Raw genomic sequence first — 14,079 nt, 5'->3', positions numbered from 1 at the left:
CACCCTCAGCTGTGCTCTGAGGGACCACAACACCCTGGCCCCAACCAAAATCCCAGCATTTACTGGGCAAAATCAGGAAATCTTCCTTTCACCTGGACTGGCGAGTGACTCGTCTGCTTCACCCAGTGAGTGGCATCAATTTAATCCACAGTTCCTTTTCCAGGCTACAGGAGTAATTAAGTTATTGTGTTATCTCTTGATGCAAGTGCTGGGAGACTTGATCATTGGCAAGATTTTAATGAAGTCATGTACCTTTGTTTCCTGATCTGCCTCTGTTGCAAGAGGCATTGCCGAGCTTGGTGTAAGGGGGAAAATCTCTCAGGGGATCCCTCACCTTCCCTGAACCAGCTGGGCACAGAAAGGTGTGCAGGGCTCTGGTGTGAGGCTCTTTTCAACACACCCACATGTAGTGCAAAAAGTCCCCCCCACAGAGTTTTGCCCACAGAAAATCAGTGGAAGCAGCTCCTTACCCAGATTTCCGAGGTTTAGCCATCGGTGGGGAATCCTCATTCTCTGTTCTCCTCCTCCTCCTCCTCACTTGACTGTGCTCTCTCTTCCCCCATAACATAACACTAATCTGAATAGAAGCTATTGCTCTTAAATAATCCAATAGATAGAAAATTGGATGATTACAATAAAAAGATTATGTCACTTCTGCTGCACATTCTGCCTGACCTATATTGGTACCATAAGAGCCTTTCTCTCCTGGGGAAGGGCATTAATATGCATCTTGAGCCTGCAATAGAAAAACATCAAATGCAGTTTTAAAATCCTTCTAGGGGCTTTCTGGAGGATGCTGCATTTGCTGTCACAAGCTGATTCTGCTCCAACAAGAATAGGAGGTATATTTGGCTTCAGTTGTGGGAGGCAGGGATTATTTTTAGAAGTTACCTCATCTCATACAAGCTCCTTTTGATGGCTGGAGTTTGTTTGGTGAAATCCTGGATGCAGCAATTAAGGAGATCTCTGATCTCAGCAAGCTTCCGAAGCCTCCAGGAAGAGAAAGAAGAAAAGCTTCTACTTCTAAGTAAATATTTTTGGTTTTATTGTTATTTTTAAGGACCCAAAACCACATGCACAACCCTTTCATTCTTTTTGCTGCTTAAAGAAGGGTTTGTTGTTTTGTTTTGTTTGTTTTTTTTTGCAGTAGCTATCTCTAACAAATAACAAAAGTTAGGAAACCTGAAGGCTTCCTGTCCTCGTTGCCCTTATGTTGGAACTGTTTTTCTTGGAAGTTACCACCAGTATCAAGGCTGCCTTTCTGAACTCAGTACTGAACTGAATAGAGAAAACTCTGTAAAACCAGTAGAGTCTGGGCTACTTTTCATGTTTTTGGCAATGGTATCAAGTTTTAGACAAGGTTAACCAAACCAGCCATATCTCTGCTTTTTCCACATGGGAACACAGTAGAACTGGGAAAGTACTGGGCTTGGTGTTAATGCTTTCAGTGCTTCTTCCCAAAGTGCTGGGAAGTCTCCATGCTCTCCAGGCACAGCTCCCAGCTCCTCCTTTGGCTGCCAAAATTAAATGCCTGTGTAGTAGCAGCAATTTGATCAAGGTGACTTTGATTAGGTGACATTGGGTTGTATTTAAATCTTGAAGAGTCCAAAACCTTTGATGTCAAATTTAGCATTACAGGAAGCTTTCTGTTGGAACGCTTGCCTGTGCAGTTTGGAAGGAGCTACCTAAGCCAGGCAACACTGCAGAAAGAGGCAAGATCCCAGAAGTTTGGTCAGCTGCTCAAAAGTCCTGTGCCCTTCCTGCTCCCAGTCACTTCTGGGCAAAGAACTGGCTTGTGTCCCTACAGACCAAAACTGTTTACTGTGGGATATTATTTGAGATTGTCTCTAGTTCCCAGAAGGAACTGAGGATTTTTACTGAACCTTGTAGCCAAGTTCTCATGTTTGCTTTTAAACCTTTCCTGCATTACTCAGGAAGCTGAGATGAGGAGAACACTGGAAACTCTCATGTTTCCATCTTGTCAGGGGAAAACATGTTGTTCTGAGAGGAGCTCTGAGAACTACCTGAAAGAAGAACCAGACTTTTAAAATCCTAGTTCACAATGACAACTTCATTGTACTAATCTCTACAAGTCAACAAGGGTTGTTCAGGACATTCATCTAAGACACAGACTTTTGTTTAAGGAATGAAAAGAAACAATCACGGAAAAAAAAGTGTTATTTAAATAGTAGCCAAGCCATCTAACCATGGTTTTCCCCTCCACCCTCTCTTTGCTTAAGTTTTTATTCACACATTTTGGGCACTGAAGAGCACCCCCAGAGCTCACTGAACTCTCTAGTCCTGGGTTCCCTGGGGTCTCCCAGTTTGCTGTCCGTTTATCTTGCTCTCCATGACTGGCTCCGGCTGGGATCCAGCGGTGCTCCAGGTGCTGGGGGAGTTTTGTAGCTCTGGCCCTGAGGGATCATCCTGCAGCTCTTCTCCAAGGCTGTTTGCTACAGAGTCACTTTAACAGTTTTGCTAAGATGGGTCTGTAAGAAAAAGCTGTGGCTGCACAGTCATGCACCATCAGTGCAGTTCGTGGAATGTAACACTGATTGGTCTCTCAGGGTAAAATATGATGTGCTTTTTCAATTCTGATTATTTCTTCGTGGTCTAAAGCAGTCATTTGCAGCATTTCACCTTAATTAACTCAGCAGTTCACACACAAATAAGAACCATATACGTGCAAGTCTGATTTTGTAGCATTTAGGAGCTTTTTGTAAGGAAGATACTGGTTTCAAGATCTGACTGGAACCAGAAAAACTTCTGAAAAATAGATGAGGGAGGATTCGATTTAATTTACCAATGCATTTACTTTGCATTGGGTAAGAGAACACATATAGATAAAACTGATGAGAGTTTTGCATGTGTGAACACTGGATGAAGGAATTTAGTGTGTGAGAAAGCACGAGGGGAAGGGAGGACTGGCCAGTGTTGTCCAGCATCTCACTTTGTGTCAACCTCTCACCATTTACTTCAGTGGTGTGGTAGCAAGATTTGGCTGAATCTTCTTCTGACTAAATGTAGCAAGGCCACCTTTATGTCTGTACAGGTTAAAACTCAGTTTATGAACTCCATAATTACTAGAATTCAGGATTTCTGGAGTAAAAAAACTCGGGCTGGATTGTGCCAGCTGTGCTTTGATTTAGTGGTCTCTTTGGATCTGAGGCTAATCCCAGAGTAAGGCTTTACTCAGAGCTGGTGTGGCTGGCAAAATTGGCCCACCCTGAAAATCATCAGCAGAACAGGCACTACACTGCTTTTGCTTGGATTCTCCAGGCTGAAGATCTGGGAAGACAAGTGCATCAGTCTGTAGCAAATACAATACAGCTTGGGTGATTAAAACTGACAAGTAATATTGCATGTTGAATGGAGGCTAGTTTGTCATTACCATGAGGATTAGAAAGTGTAATCTTCATTAAAACATCAGTGGATTTACTGCTGTTTGCCTTGGAACAAGATATTTGCTCGGAATTTTCTAGTGAGTAAATTTAGTAAGTGCAGGGCAATTTAAGAGAGCAGAACTGAATACTGTCATAGCTTATCCTGCAGGAAAGATGTAGGAATGATCCCTTATGCCTGACAGATGCACTGGGTCTAATTCTATTGCCTTGGATCACCTGCAGTCACATAAATGTATTAATCACTATCACCTAAATTGGCTTCCTTTGGCTCCGGTGTAAGTGGTGAGCCAGGGTTTTTGTGCCATGCAAGGATCATATTTTATGCCCCCAAATTCCCTGTTATGGAATGCTGTCCTTTTAAGGCTTTACATACATTTTGTGAAAGACTTTTATCTGTCCCACAGAGGCTTTTAAATTTATCCTTTTCTAACACATTTTGTATTTCTGAGCTCAGTAAGGCACTGCCATGCTTTGCACATGGTAAAAATAATTCTTTAAAAAGTTGTGTTGAATATTGTTCTGATATAAATGCTGATTAATAGCCCACTGATACACACTGGGTGAACAAGCCACTGGACAGTCTGTTCTTTTCATAGAACTGACCAAAGCTCAGGGTACAGTAGGTTAAAAGAGTAATTGTTTCATTTAACCTTCTAGTAAATGCTGCTACTTCTGTGAATATAATTTAAGGTGATTTTTAGGCCTAGTATATAGGAAGAGTTCTTCCTCATATACTTGCAGTGAAATAAAAAGATTCATATTGGCCATGAACGTGCCCCAAAGTTAAAGTAAAGAGAAAAAAAATAAAGAAATAATGTGGTTTCTTGACTCCCTGAGTCCTGTGGGCTCCTCAGGTTGACATATATTTTTCCTAACAGGGTTTGCAGTAAAACACTAAACTGTCAAAGCCAAGTGGTGGTGGCTGTGGGGAACCTGCCATATTTTTATAAAGTTTACTTTCTCCTTTTAAAAGTGCAATTTCCTCACAGAACTCTGCCTCCAGTTGTACATTTCTAATCTCCATGGATGAGGCTGCATGGGATTAACTGGTATAGGAACAAACTCCAAGGTTTCATTCCACCAGCCAGAGTATAATCTCAGTTTGGAAACTTGCTGCCACATTTTTTTCTGTTACAAGTGTTACTGCCAGTCCATTGTACTGAATCCAGGTTTTATTAGCTTTCCGTTGCTGAAATGCATTTTGCTTTGTGATGATGAAAGAATTCAGTGTATTCCAGTTCTGTAATTAGAATCACCGAATCCTAAAGGTCGTCAAAATCCTTAAAAAGGTTGGAAAAGACCCTTAAAGCCATCAAGTCCAACCATCAGCCTGGCACCACCACCATGTTCACCACTAAACCATGTCCTCAAGTGCCAGATCCACATGTTTTTTGAACACTTCCAGGGGCGGTGGCTCCACCGCTTCCCTTGGCAGCCTGTTCCAATGCCTGATCACCCTTTTCATGAAGAAAATTTTCCTGGCATCCAACCTAAACCTCCTCTGTTGCAACTTGAGGCTGTTTCCTCTAGTTCTTACAGCAAGTAACTGTTACTCAGAAAAAAAACGTGCCATGAAACACAGCAACCTCAGTGATGGCAGGAGAGAGGGTTGGACATGATGACCAGGGAGATCAAGGATCAGATTCAGTTCTTAAGGTCTCCTGGCTGCAAATTTGCATTTCAGACCTGGGAATTTTGATCAGTACAGCTTCCAAAGTGTCCTGTCTGCAAGAGCTTGAGAGTATCTTCTGTAGGATTTCTTAAGCATTATGTTGTTTCACTGCTGAGAGCGGGAGAGCTCCGGGGTCAAGCTGAATGTTTGGGTTTAGGTCCTAGCTCGTAGAGAATTTCTCCAGTTGTTCCTAACTTTCTCCTCATGATGTCTTCCTCCTCCCCACCCCTACCTGACCCTGCTAGAGCTCTCAACTGTTGTTTTACCTTGTTGATGTTTTGTCTATATTTGCTTTAACCAGATGCCCCTCTTTGCATGCAGCACTGGGACTCATCCCCTCTCTCCTATCAACAATAATTAGCCTTGTAAGACTAATGGAAGAAATCGTGTCTAATTACCCTGTTGAAGGCCCAATTATGTTATTAACATTTGTGGGCTATAAGCTAATGATGAGGAGAGCCTCTCATTTGCATAGCATTAAGTTAATTGAGCTGGAAGCTATGGGGTGGAGAGCAGTGCTGATAGCAGGATCCTGTTACAGAATGGATAATGATGACCGGAGCAGGACGATTCACCTGACAGGTTTATTAATTAACAGCTATCTGATTACCTCAAAGAAATGGCAAGTGGCAGTGCTTCTGAAAGAAGCTGCAGTATTTTTTTTAATGAAAGATGTGATATCACTGTGGATATTCTGGGGTGATTTATGGTAATGGCACTGTGAGCTCGTTCCTGGAAGCCGACACAAAACCCTGCCCTGGGTTCCTCCCTGCCCTTAAAAAACCTGCTGCAGAGGTTTAGTATTTCTGAATATGCCTAATTCTTACAAAGTCTGTGCCAGTGAGTTGGGGTGGTTGCATGAACCATAAATCTTTAATTGTTATGTAAGCTGGAAGTTTTGCCCTCGGAAGAAGCAGAGGATTTGATTGTGTAAAAGGTGCTTTTCATTATGGCAGGATTCTGTGTTGTGTTAGGGAGAGAAAAACTACAAACATTCAGCTTTCCACGTTTTCCTGATATGTGCAAACTGCAAGTGGAGGTGAGTGCCCTTACCTTCAGTTTATTTCTGGGTACAAACAGTTATGCAAAGTGGTTAAGCCTTTTAAGGAAGAGGAATCTTTGTTTAAAACAGTTCTAAGAAGAAAAATCCATCTTTTTCTTTTTTGTTAGATGTCACATTCTGTCTGATTAATTCCAAACACATTGTAATTCATAACAGATTTAGACAGAGTCTTGTTTGAACTAGAGTATCTTTTAGAGGAAAAAAATCCCTCTTTAAAAGTTGCCTGTGCAATCAATCTAAGCCTGAATAACTTACTACACAGTTACTCATCATTAGAACCCCACACTCAGTTCTGAATGTCAAATATAGTTTCCATTCAGCAGCTCTTTTATATTTTTTTCCTCTACACTGAAGAGCCCAGTATTCATCTCATGAACTCCAGACCTTACCTAGTGACTAAGATCCCCAGTTCATCCTTGAACAACCTTTGCCCAGGAAAAAAGAAAACATTACAGATTTTAACCTCTCAGATAATGACTTTTTGTCTGTTTTGGTGGTCTGGTGATTAATGTTTCAATAGTAACAGGCTTGTGAAGAGTAGAGACCTATAGATAAAATATATTCATCATTACTTCCAGAGAATATCCTGAGCTGGAAGGGACCCACGGGGATCATCCAGTCCCGCTCCTGGCCCTGCACAGACACCCCAACAATCCCACCCTGTCCCTGAGAGTGTTGTCCAAACACTCCTGGAGCTCTGGCAGCCTTGGGGCTGTGCCCACTGCCCTGGGGAGCCTGGTCAGTGCCCAACCACCCTCTGGGGGAAGAACCTTTCCCTGAGATCCAACCTAACCCTGCCCTGACACAGCTCCAGCCATTCCTGAGGATTCCGGGAGCATCCTCCATCTCCTTCCAGCCTGTGATGGTTCAGAGCTTAGTGCCCACAGCTGTGTAGAAATCACTGAAAAACGTTGTTCAGGAAAACCAGCACAATGAATAAAAACCTTTAATGGAATTTAAACCTTCCATCCTCCTCATCCTCATTAGCTTTCTGTAATCACCAGCCCACATAATCAGTGTGGATAGAAATATCTTTACCATATAAATTGGATTTTCTCCAAGGTGTTCTGCAGTTCACCACAGTGCCTGGCTGTGTAAAATAGACAAACAGAGCATCGAGATCTGATAGAACAGGAATTATGTATTTAATTCAGTGTTCTGTATAGAGTGCTCATAAAAGCTTGATCAAGATAGAGGGGCCAATAAACGTTTGGGAACATAAATATTTCTGTAGGAAATGGCTTTGTGAAACATTTAGTTGTAGAGTAATAAGAACAACAGAGAAAATCAGGATAACAGAAATCTCAAGGTACTGATCTGATGGGTTGTATATGTTGCAATGATAATAATGTTAAGGGAGAGTTTTTATGGAACCAGTAGCACCAAATACATTGAGTCCTGCCCTTTTTACTAATGAATTCATTTTCTTGTGCTTGCCCCACTTGCTGCCTCTGCTGCTCCAAAATTCAGCTTTAAAGCTGAAAAGCAGTGGGTGGCACCTCGGGGGGCTGAGCTGCTCCTCTGCTTGGACACAGGGGTGTGAGTCCTCTGAATTTGTGTGAGCTGTTCTGAGCAAAACCTTGGAATCTTGGGCCATGATCAGATGTTCCAAATCTGCAGAAGGCCAGGCAGTGCTTGTGGCCAGGATGAACTGCGAGAAAAAATGCACCTGTGTGAGGATTTCAAGGGAAATCCTTGAAACTCTCTCTCTTTGTCTTTCATTTTTCTGGAACATCCATTACTTGTGTATTTAGGCATCAGTCCAGCCAGACAACACACAAGGAAATATATTTTAGGAAAGCACACATCAAAAAGTGTTTTAAATGGCCAAACTGTAGTACAAACCATTCTGGCAACACAGCTGGTGTCTGTCAGTCTGGAGGGTGGAAAATATGAAGAGAACCCATAAGAAAAATAAAAGCAACCTAGGAATAGCTAATCAGGTTAGAAGGGATGTTTTGGCTGCAAGGATTTTGAGGGCTGTAGAGAAAAATAGAATAAGATTAGAAAATCTTTGTCCATCCTGTGTGACAGATGTGGGAGAAGATGGAATCGTTTGTTACTTCTCTTTTTTTCCTCTGCAAACAGCAGCAGCAATGAGCTGGCAGGCACAGTGAAATGCAGTTAGCAAAAGTAATGGGAGTTGAAAGTTTGACCTTTTGTGATGGAAATTTGATATGAAAAAAGGGTCTTTTGATAATTTCTCTATCCAATCAGATATGGGAGATGTCTTGATCCTGTTTCCTCATTTGCATGCTGACTGATCTCATTTGAAAACCCAATCATTCAGAAATATTGGGACGTCAACAGAAATGTTACAAACAAGGAGTTGTTTTATCTGAAAGGTCTGCAGGATGTCATCTCTTGTTTTTCACTCCAGTGGCCTGATCTCTTCTTCATGATTCCATGTTTTTATTGGCAGGATAAGTTGAACATATTGAAATGCAAATAGCCCTTTCCACATCGAACCAAAATACAGGAGCTTTTCCTGTGTGATTGATTATATCCAGGGCACTTCAAAAGAAACAAAGAAAATACTTTCAGCAGTGCCTCTGATTCCTTGACATTGCCAAGTTCTGACGTTTCCTGTTAGCAATCACTGGCACAGAGTGATTCCTGAGCCTGGACTCACCTCTGCTCTTCCCCCGTGTAAGACCCACATTGCTGCCTCTCCCTGTTCCTGGGATGTGCCTGAGCTCACTTTGGCTGCACAAACACACTTTTTTGTTATTAACAAACACTCTTTGTCGCTGTCCCGGGTGCTGAATGTCATAAATGCATTTCATGGATTTTGCCAAATTGCAGAGGTGTTTAATCCAACAGTGATAGAATTCAAAGCCTCCCAAGATCACACGTTGGCTTTCAACCGTGTGTGGAACTGTCCAGATGATTATCTGCCTCATCAGATTTCAGAGCCGAGGCACTGCCCACTTAGGAGAGTTTAGGATCAACTTTATCTCCCAGACAATTTAACCTTTCTATTTTCTAGAACAGGCAATCCAATTTCCATTTTACTCAACCTCCCAGTGGGTTAATGACAAGTTTTCCCACTGTGTGACTGGTGTCATTATCCCTAATTTCGGAGCCTACCTATTAAATTAATTTCTTAATCCAAAATTTTGCATTACTTAACCCAGAAGCTTGGCACAAATTATCAAAATTATCTCAATAAAGAAAATTATTTTAGATTAATTTTTTTTGCATACTACTTTTTTAAAAGTAGGGTCAAGCTATATGAGAAATCTTTTTTCTTTAGTAGCCCAAGATTTTTTTTTCCCACCTGTTTCTCCACCTGGACAACCTCACCCCTAGCCTGCTAATCTGAGTACTGTCCTGGGAAATGGGATGTTCAGCTCCTTCTTTCTGGGGCTACTTAGGCTTGCCCTGCTTTTTAGAAAAAAGTAAGTATTCACTGACTGTAGGTCTCTTGCCTCCCTGGTGAACACCTGCTTTGGCCTGCAAAGACATTCTGCTTTTCTGGTGGAGAGCACTCCATAGGGATTGCTTTCCAAAGCCAAATCCTGGAGGGACAGGGAGAAAAGGGATGAACCAGATTATAAGCTTTACATAATAGTGTATCTTGAAAGTCATTGAGTTGCTGTTTGTTCAACACTTTGCAGTGTAAAGCTATAAATTAGACAGGGGGTCAGGATTTACCGTGGTGTCCCTCAGGTGGGTGACAATACACCATGTTAGGGACCCTTGGAGGTCTGCAGTCACTGCTGAGCCACAGAAAGAGAATATTCACCCAGCTTGTTGTTTATTCAACAGATTTCAGGGCCTAACCACGTGTGGGATGTTTATCTGATGGCACCTAATTTCTTCAGCAATACTTGTACTTCTGTGTATGGGCTTGGGATTTCACTGCTGGAGGAAACGTGCCTGTTTTGGCTGAGGACAGGAGTAACTTGACTGATAGGCTTCTTCAAATCCAGAGAATCCTTTTCATCAAACCCTGTGGCCTGTCAGCTGTGGGGGAGTGTTTTGTGAAACTGCAGGAATGGCAAATTCCCCCATTCCTGTGTAATAAACTGAAGTTGTTGGGATGAGTAGCTGGCGCGACTCAGCAGCTCTCTGAATTAGACACTGAGCGTTCTCCCAGATGGGAAATCAGCCTCCTTCATCTCTCATGTATTTTAGAATATCAAACCATGTAAGTTTAAACACCATGTATTATTCTTGATAACCACAGCAATCTAGCTCTTCCTTGCTGGATTTTTTTAAATATACTCCCCTCTCCACCTTCTCCTTTCGCTTCTCAGTATTGAAAACAAAAAGCAGCTCATCGTACCAATATTTTCTCCGTGGTGAAGTCAGCATAGAATAGCAGTGTCCAAAAAGTTGTAAAACAAAAGACTATCATATGTTGCACCTTTTAATCATGTAATTGCTGAGTGACATTTAACTCTGAGGCTTTAAGTTACTCCTTTGTCAGCCAGCCTTCTCCTTCTGCCCCTCTCGTCCCTCCCTCCTCCCAGAGCAACCTGCTTTTGCAGAGTAGTGCTTTAACTACACTGAAGTTTGGCTGGGCTTCTACATATTACAGCAGCAACACGAAAGCAAACAATTGAAGTATTTGAGAACAATGAAATATGTATGGCTATCTGTGACAGCCCTATAAAGCAGAGCAATTAGCCACGTAATCCGAGAAAGCCAAAGCCACCGGCAGCCCACGGTTCCCTATTAGTTAAATGCTTTTTGTACGTCCTCATCCCATCAAATCAACTAACACTTCCTTTAATTGGTTCATGAATTATACAGCTTGGCTGCATTATAATTTAATCACCAGTAAACATTCCTGGGGCCTGCTGTAAAGTGTATAGCGCTCATTAATTCCTTAATTTCAGCAGATGGAAGGGGAGATCGGATGAACGGTGGCAGTACAGAGCGCCTTGGGCAATGGAAGAAGGAAAAAAAGGTGGGGGGCCGTTTAGATTTTTTTAAGGGCTGTCAGAAACTCAATCTGTGAGCTGTCAGCAGCCTGGACCCGCTTTCCCCCCTCTCCTCCCCCTGCCTTCACCCCACCTACCGCTGCAAGTGACTGACGGATTCATATGGAGCCTTGTCAAGCCGTCTTTAAACATCAAGCCAGCGGGTAAACCAAGCCCAATGTAAATTAATTCTTGTCTTACGGGCCCCCCTTTCTCTGTCCCCATGAATATTTCATGGCGGGCAGCATAAATATTAATTCTAATAGCTCTGCACAGTGGTTATTATTTCTGTTTTATGACAAATATTCATAAAATATTCAGGACCCTTTTTTAGAACATTTACACACTTGATTGTGAAATTTTCCAGCTTCCTGGGGACACAGTAAACATATTGGGGTTCTCTTGATGGACTTTTTTCTCTCTTAATTAATACTACGCCACATTAATATTTAATCAGATTTAGTTTTCCTTTCCCCAGAAGTGAACCCTATTACATTTGAGGATTTATTTGACAGTATTTAAACAGGGAATTTTTATTCCCTATTATGAAATTGGTTTCCTTTGACACATATATAAAATGACACATTATAATCCGTTCCTTTATTCCCTCCCCTTACCCCCAAATCATACCTGGTTTTGGTGTCAGTTCTTCTATTTATTTTTACATCCCAAATATCTTACTAACAGCAAAAGTTAGTGTTTAAATGGTGGGGGTGGGGGTTAAGTATCATTTACTATAAATTTGATTCAATTTATTTAATAAGGAAGAAAAGTATAGGTTTCCTTGTTAGGAGCAGGAGGTGCCAAAGGAAAGCTGCAGACAGGTAGCAAAGGCATCATTTCTGAGATGAGTTTGCTGGCTCTTAACCCTGGAGCTCTTGCTCCACTCAGATTTGCTTTGCAGCATCTAATTATTGCAGGGGAGGGTTGCAGGGATCTGAGGAAACACTTGGGGAAGGGGGTTCAGGTTCCTGACCTCAGGCCTCTGGGGCTGCAGAGGCTGTCGATTATCTGAGGTGGGGTTGGATTAACCCTGCCCAGGGTGGGAATGGTGCCATCCACAACACTCCAGAGCAGTGCTGGCTGCCATCTTATTCTGTGATTCAAAAAGCACCGCTGGAATGAACTCCAGGGGGAATGCAAAGATGCTGGAATAACAGCTGAGAGTAAGGAGGAGGCAAAGAATAAAAATGAGGGGAGAAATGTAAAGCAGTTTTGAATGGAGGTACTAGTGCATCCCCGCCACTCCTTGCAGATGGGAAGAGTTAATATTGCCTTCTCAAAAAAAAGCTTTAAAAATGCATTGAAGCCACTCCTACAAAAACATCTGCTCTGTCTCTGTGTGCCTTTCACTGTGCTCCTGTGACATTCACACAGCCCCGAGTCCTGCAGGCCACTGGAAGGGCTCTGCCTGCCCAAGGGCCTGGGGTTCTTGCTGGTGTGAATCCATGTGATGCCCATGGAGCTGCTTTGCTTTATCCCAGCTTGAATCCAGCTCATTGTTCTGTCAAACAGGCAGCCAGTGCCTGTTCCCACTGTGTGAGCTGGGGTGGGATGTTGCTGGTGGGGTGGGACATGGGAGAGACCCCTCACCTCGGCTGTCTGGGCTGGTGGAGCTCAGCACATGGAACTGGTGGGTGGAAAACATCCAATGGAGTCATTACTCTGCACTGCTGGTGAAGGGAAGGAACATCTGCAGCTGCTGAGGATGTTGTTCATCTCTCTCCCCTAGCCAGGAGACATGTCCTGGGAATAGTGCCCCACTTAGCTGCCTTTTGTAGTTATTGGGCAGAAATGCATCCATTTGAAAAGATCCAGTGCCTGGAAACAGCTTGTCATCCCATGAATCATTATAGGAGCTCGATGAGCAAAACACTTGTGCTGATTAACCTGTGTTTTAGTGCTTATGCAATGTATTTTCCCTCATGGCTGAAACCTAGAGGGTGAAATTATTTCCCAAAATAGACTCAAGCATCTTTCATTAGAAGATATTCCAGTATTTGAAAGAAATCAGTGAATAAAACCTCCCAACAGCTCCTTCCATAAATAAGAGATAAGGATCATTTTATCCATTGCAGAGACAGGCAGAAGGAGTATTTAGGAGAAGGAGTAAACTGAGATTCATGTCCAGTCAGTAGTGCAGCCTCAGAAGAGCCTTTGTAGTCTGGTTACCCATGGGCAAAACAGCTGGTTTAGAGCTGCACTGAGAGAAACCTGAACAAGTCTGGGGAAAAGGTTGATGGGATCTGTGTAACCAGTTTTTAATTTTTAAGAGGGGATTTGGGAATGCAGAATGTCATTGTGGAAACAGGATCCTGTGACTGAGCCAAAGTGCTTGAGAAGAGGCTTAGCCAAGGTTTCAGGTTCAAGGTGTCTTTGTGCTACAGGACAGGGAACATTCTTTAGGGGAACTGATTGATCCAAGTCAATATCTCTGGCTGGAAAGTCGATAAAGACAAGATGGTCTGGGTTTTAGCTGGGATTAGGCACTTGGATTCAAATCTAAACTTATCTGTAGCTGTCAGCTTGGACCACTAACTTGATTTGCCATATTATTGTGATCATTCAGTGGTGCTACCTAAGCAAAAGACCTTTTTGCAATGCAAACTTTTGGTACCTTGACCAAACCTGCCATCCCTCTCCTGTCTGGCCTGTGGTCCTTGTATGATCCACAAGTTTGTGCAGTTTTACACCTTTTTGAGAAACTTTTAACACCAAAAAACCATGGTCAGTTTTATTGATGGGTCTCACAGTTGAGCCAAATCCAGGACAGTTCCTAGAGATGGTTCTTGTCCCTCTGCCACTTCAGTCCATGATGCCTCCCCAGGTTTTCCATGCATTTGTGAGAACTGTGTTATTCCCTTCTCCCCCTGCTTTGACTGTTTTGTGAACCAAAGGGAGGAGCTTGTGTTTGTGCCAGGGATCACATAAGGGTTTTACCTGCAGTGGCCTTTTAGGGAGCTGCTGAATCCTTACACTCCAACAGCCTCATCTCTTTCTCAGCTTTAT

General features: G+C 42.6%; 1 protein-coding gene across 6 annotated transcripts in view; it reads left to right on the top strand.

The window, feature by feature from the left end:
- Positions 1-14,079, top strand: part of AK8 (adenylate kinase 8) — a 66,996-nt gene that overhangs the window by 45,998 nt on the left and 6,919 nt on the right. For 4 of the 6 annotated variants that reach the window (XM_017810013.1, XM_017810011.1, XM_017810015.1 and 1 more), the window contains one exon: positions 10,987-11,057. The exons of the other annotated variants lie outside the window; for them this stretch is intronic. In XM_017810013.1, coding sequence (XP_017665502.1) covers positions 10,987-11,057 — 71 coding nt within the window. The remainder of the gene's footprint in view (positions 1-10,986; positions 11,058-14,079) is intronic. 6 annotated transcript variants of the gene reach the window in all.

The sequence above is a fragment of the Lepidothrix coronata genome, unplaced genomic scaffold (assembly GCF_001604755.1).
Source record: "Lepidothrix coronata isolate B3197 unplaced genomic scaffold, Lepidothrix_coronata-1.0 Scaffold28, whole genome shotgun sequence".
Lineage (NCBI taxonomy): Eukaryota > Metazoa > Chordata > Aves > Passeriformes > Pipridae > Lepidothrix > Lepidothrix coronata.
This window is presented reverse-complemented; position numbering and strand designations above follow the sequence as displayed.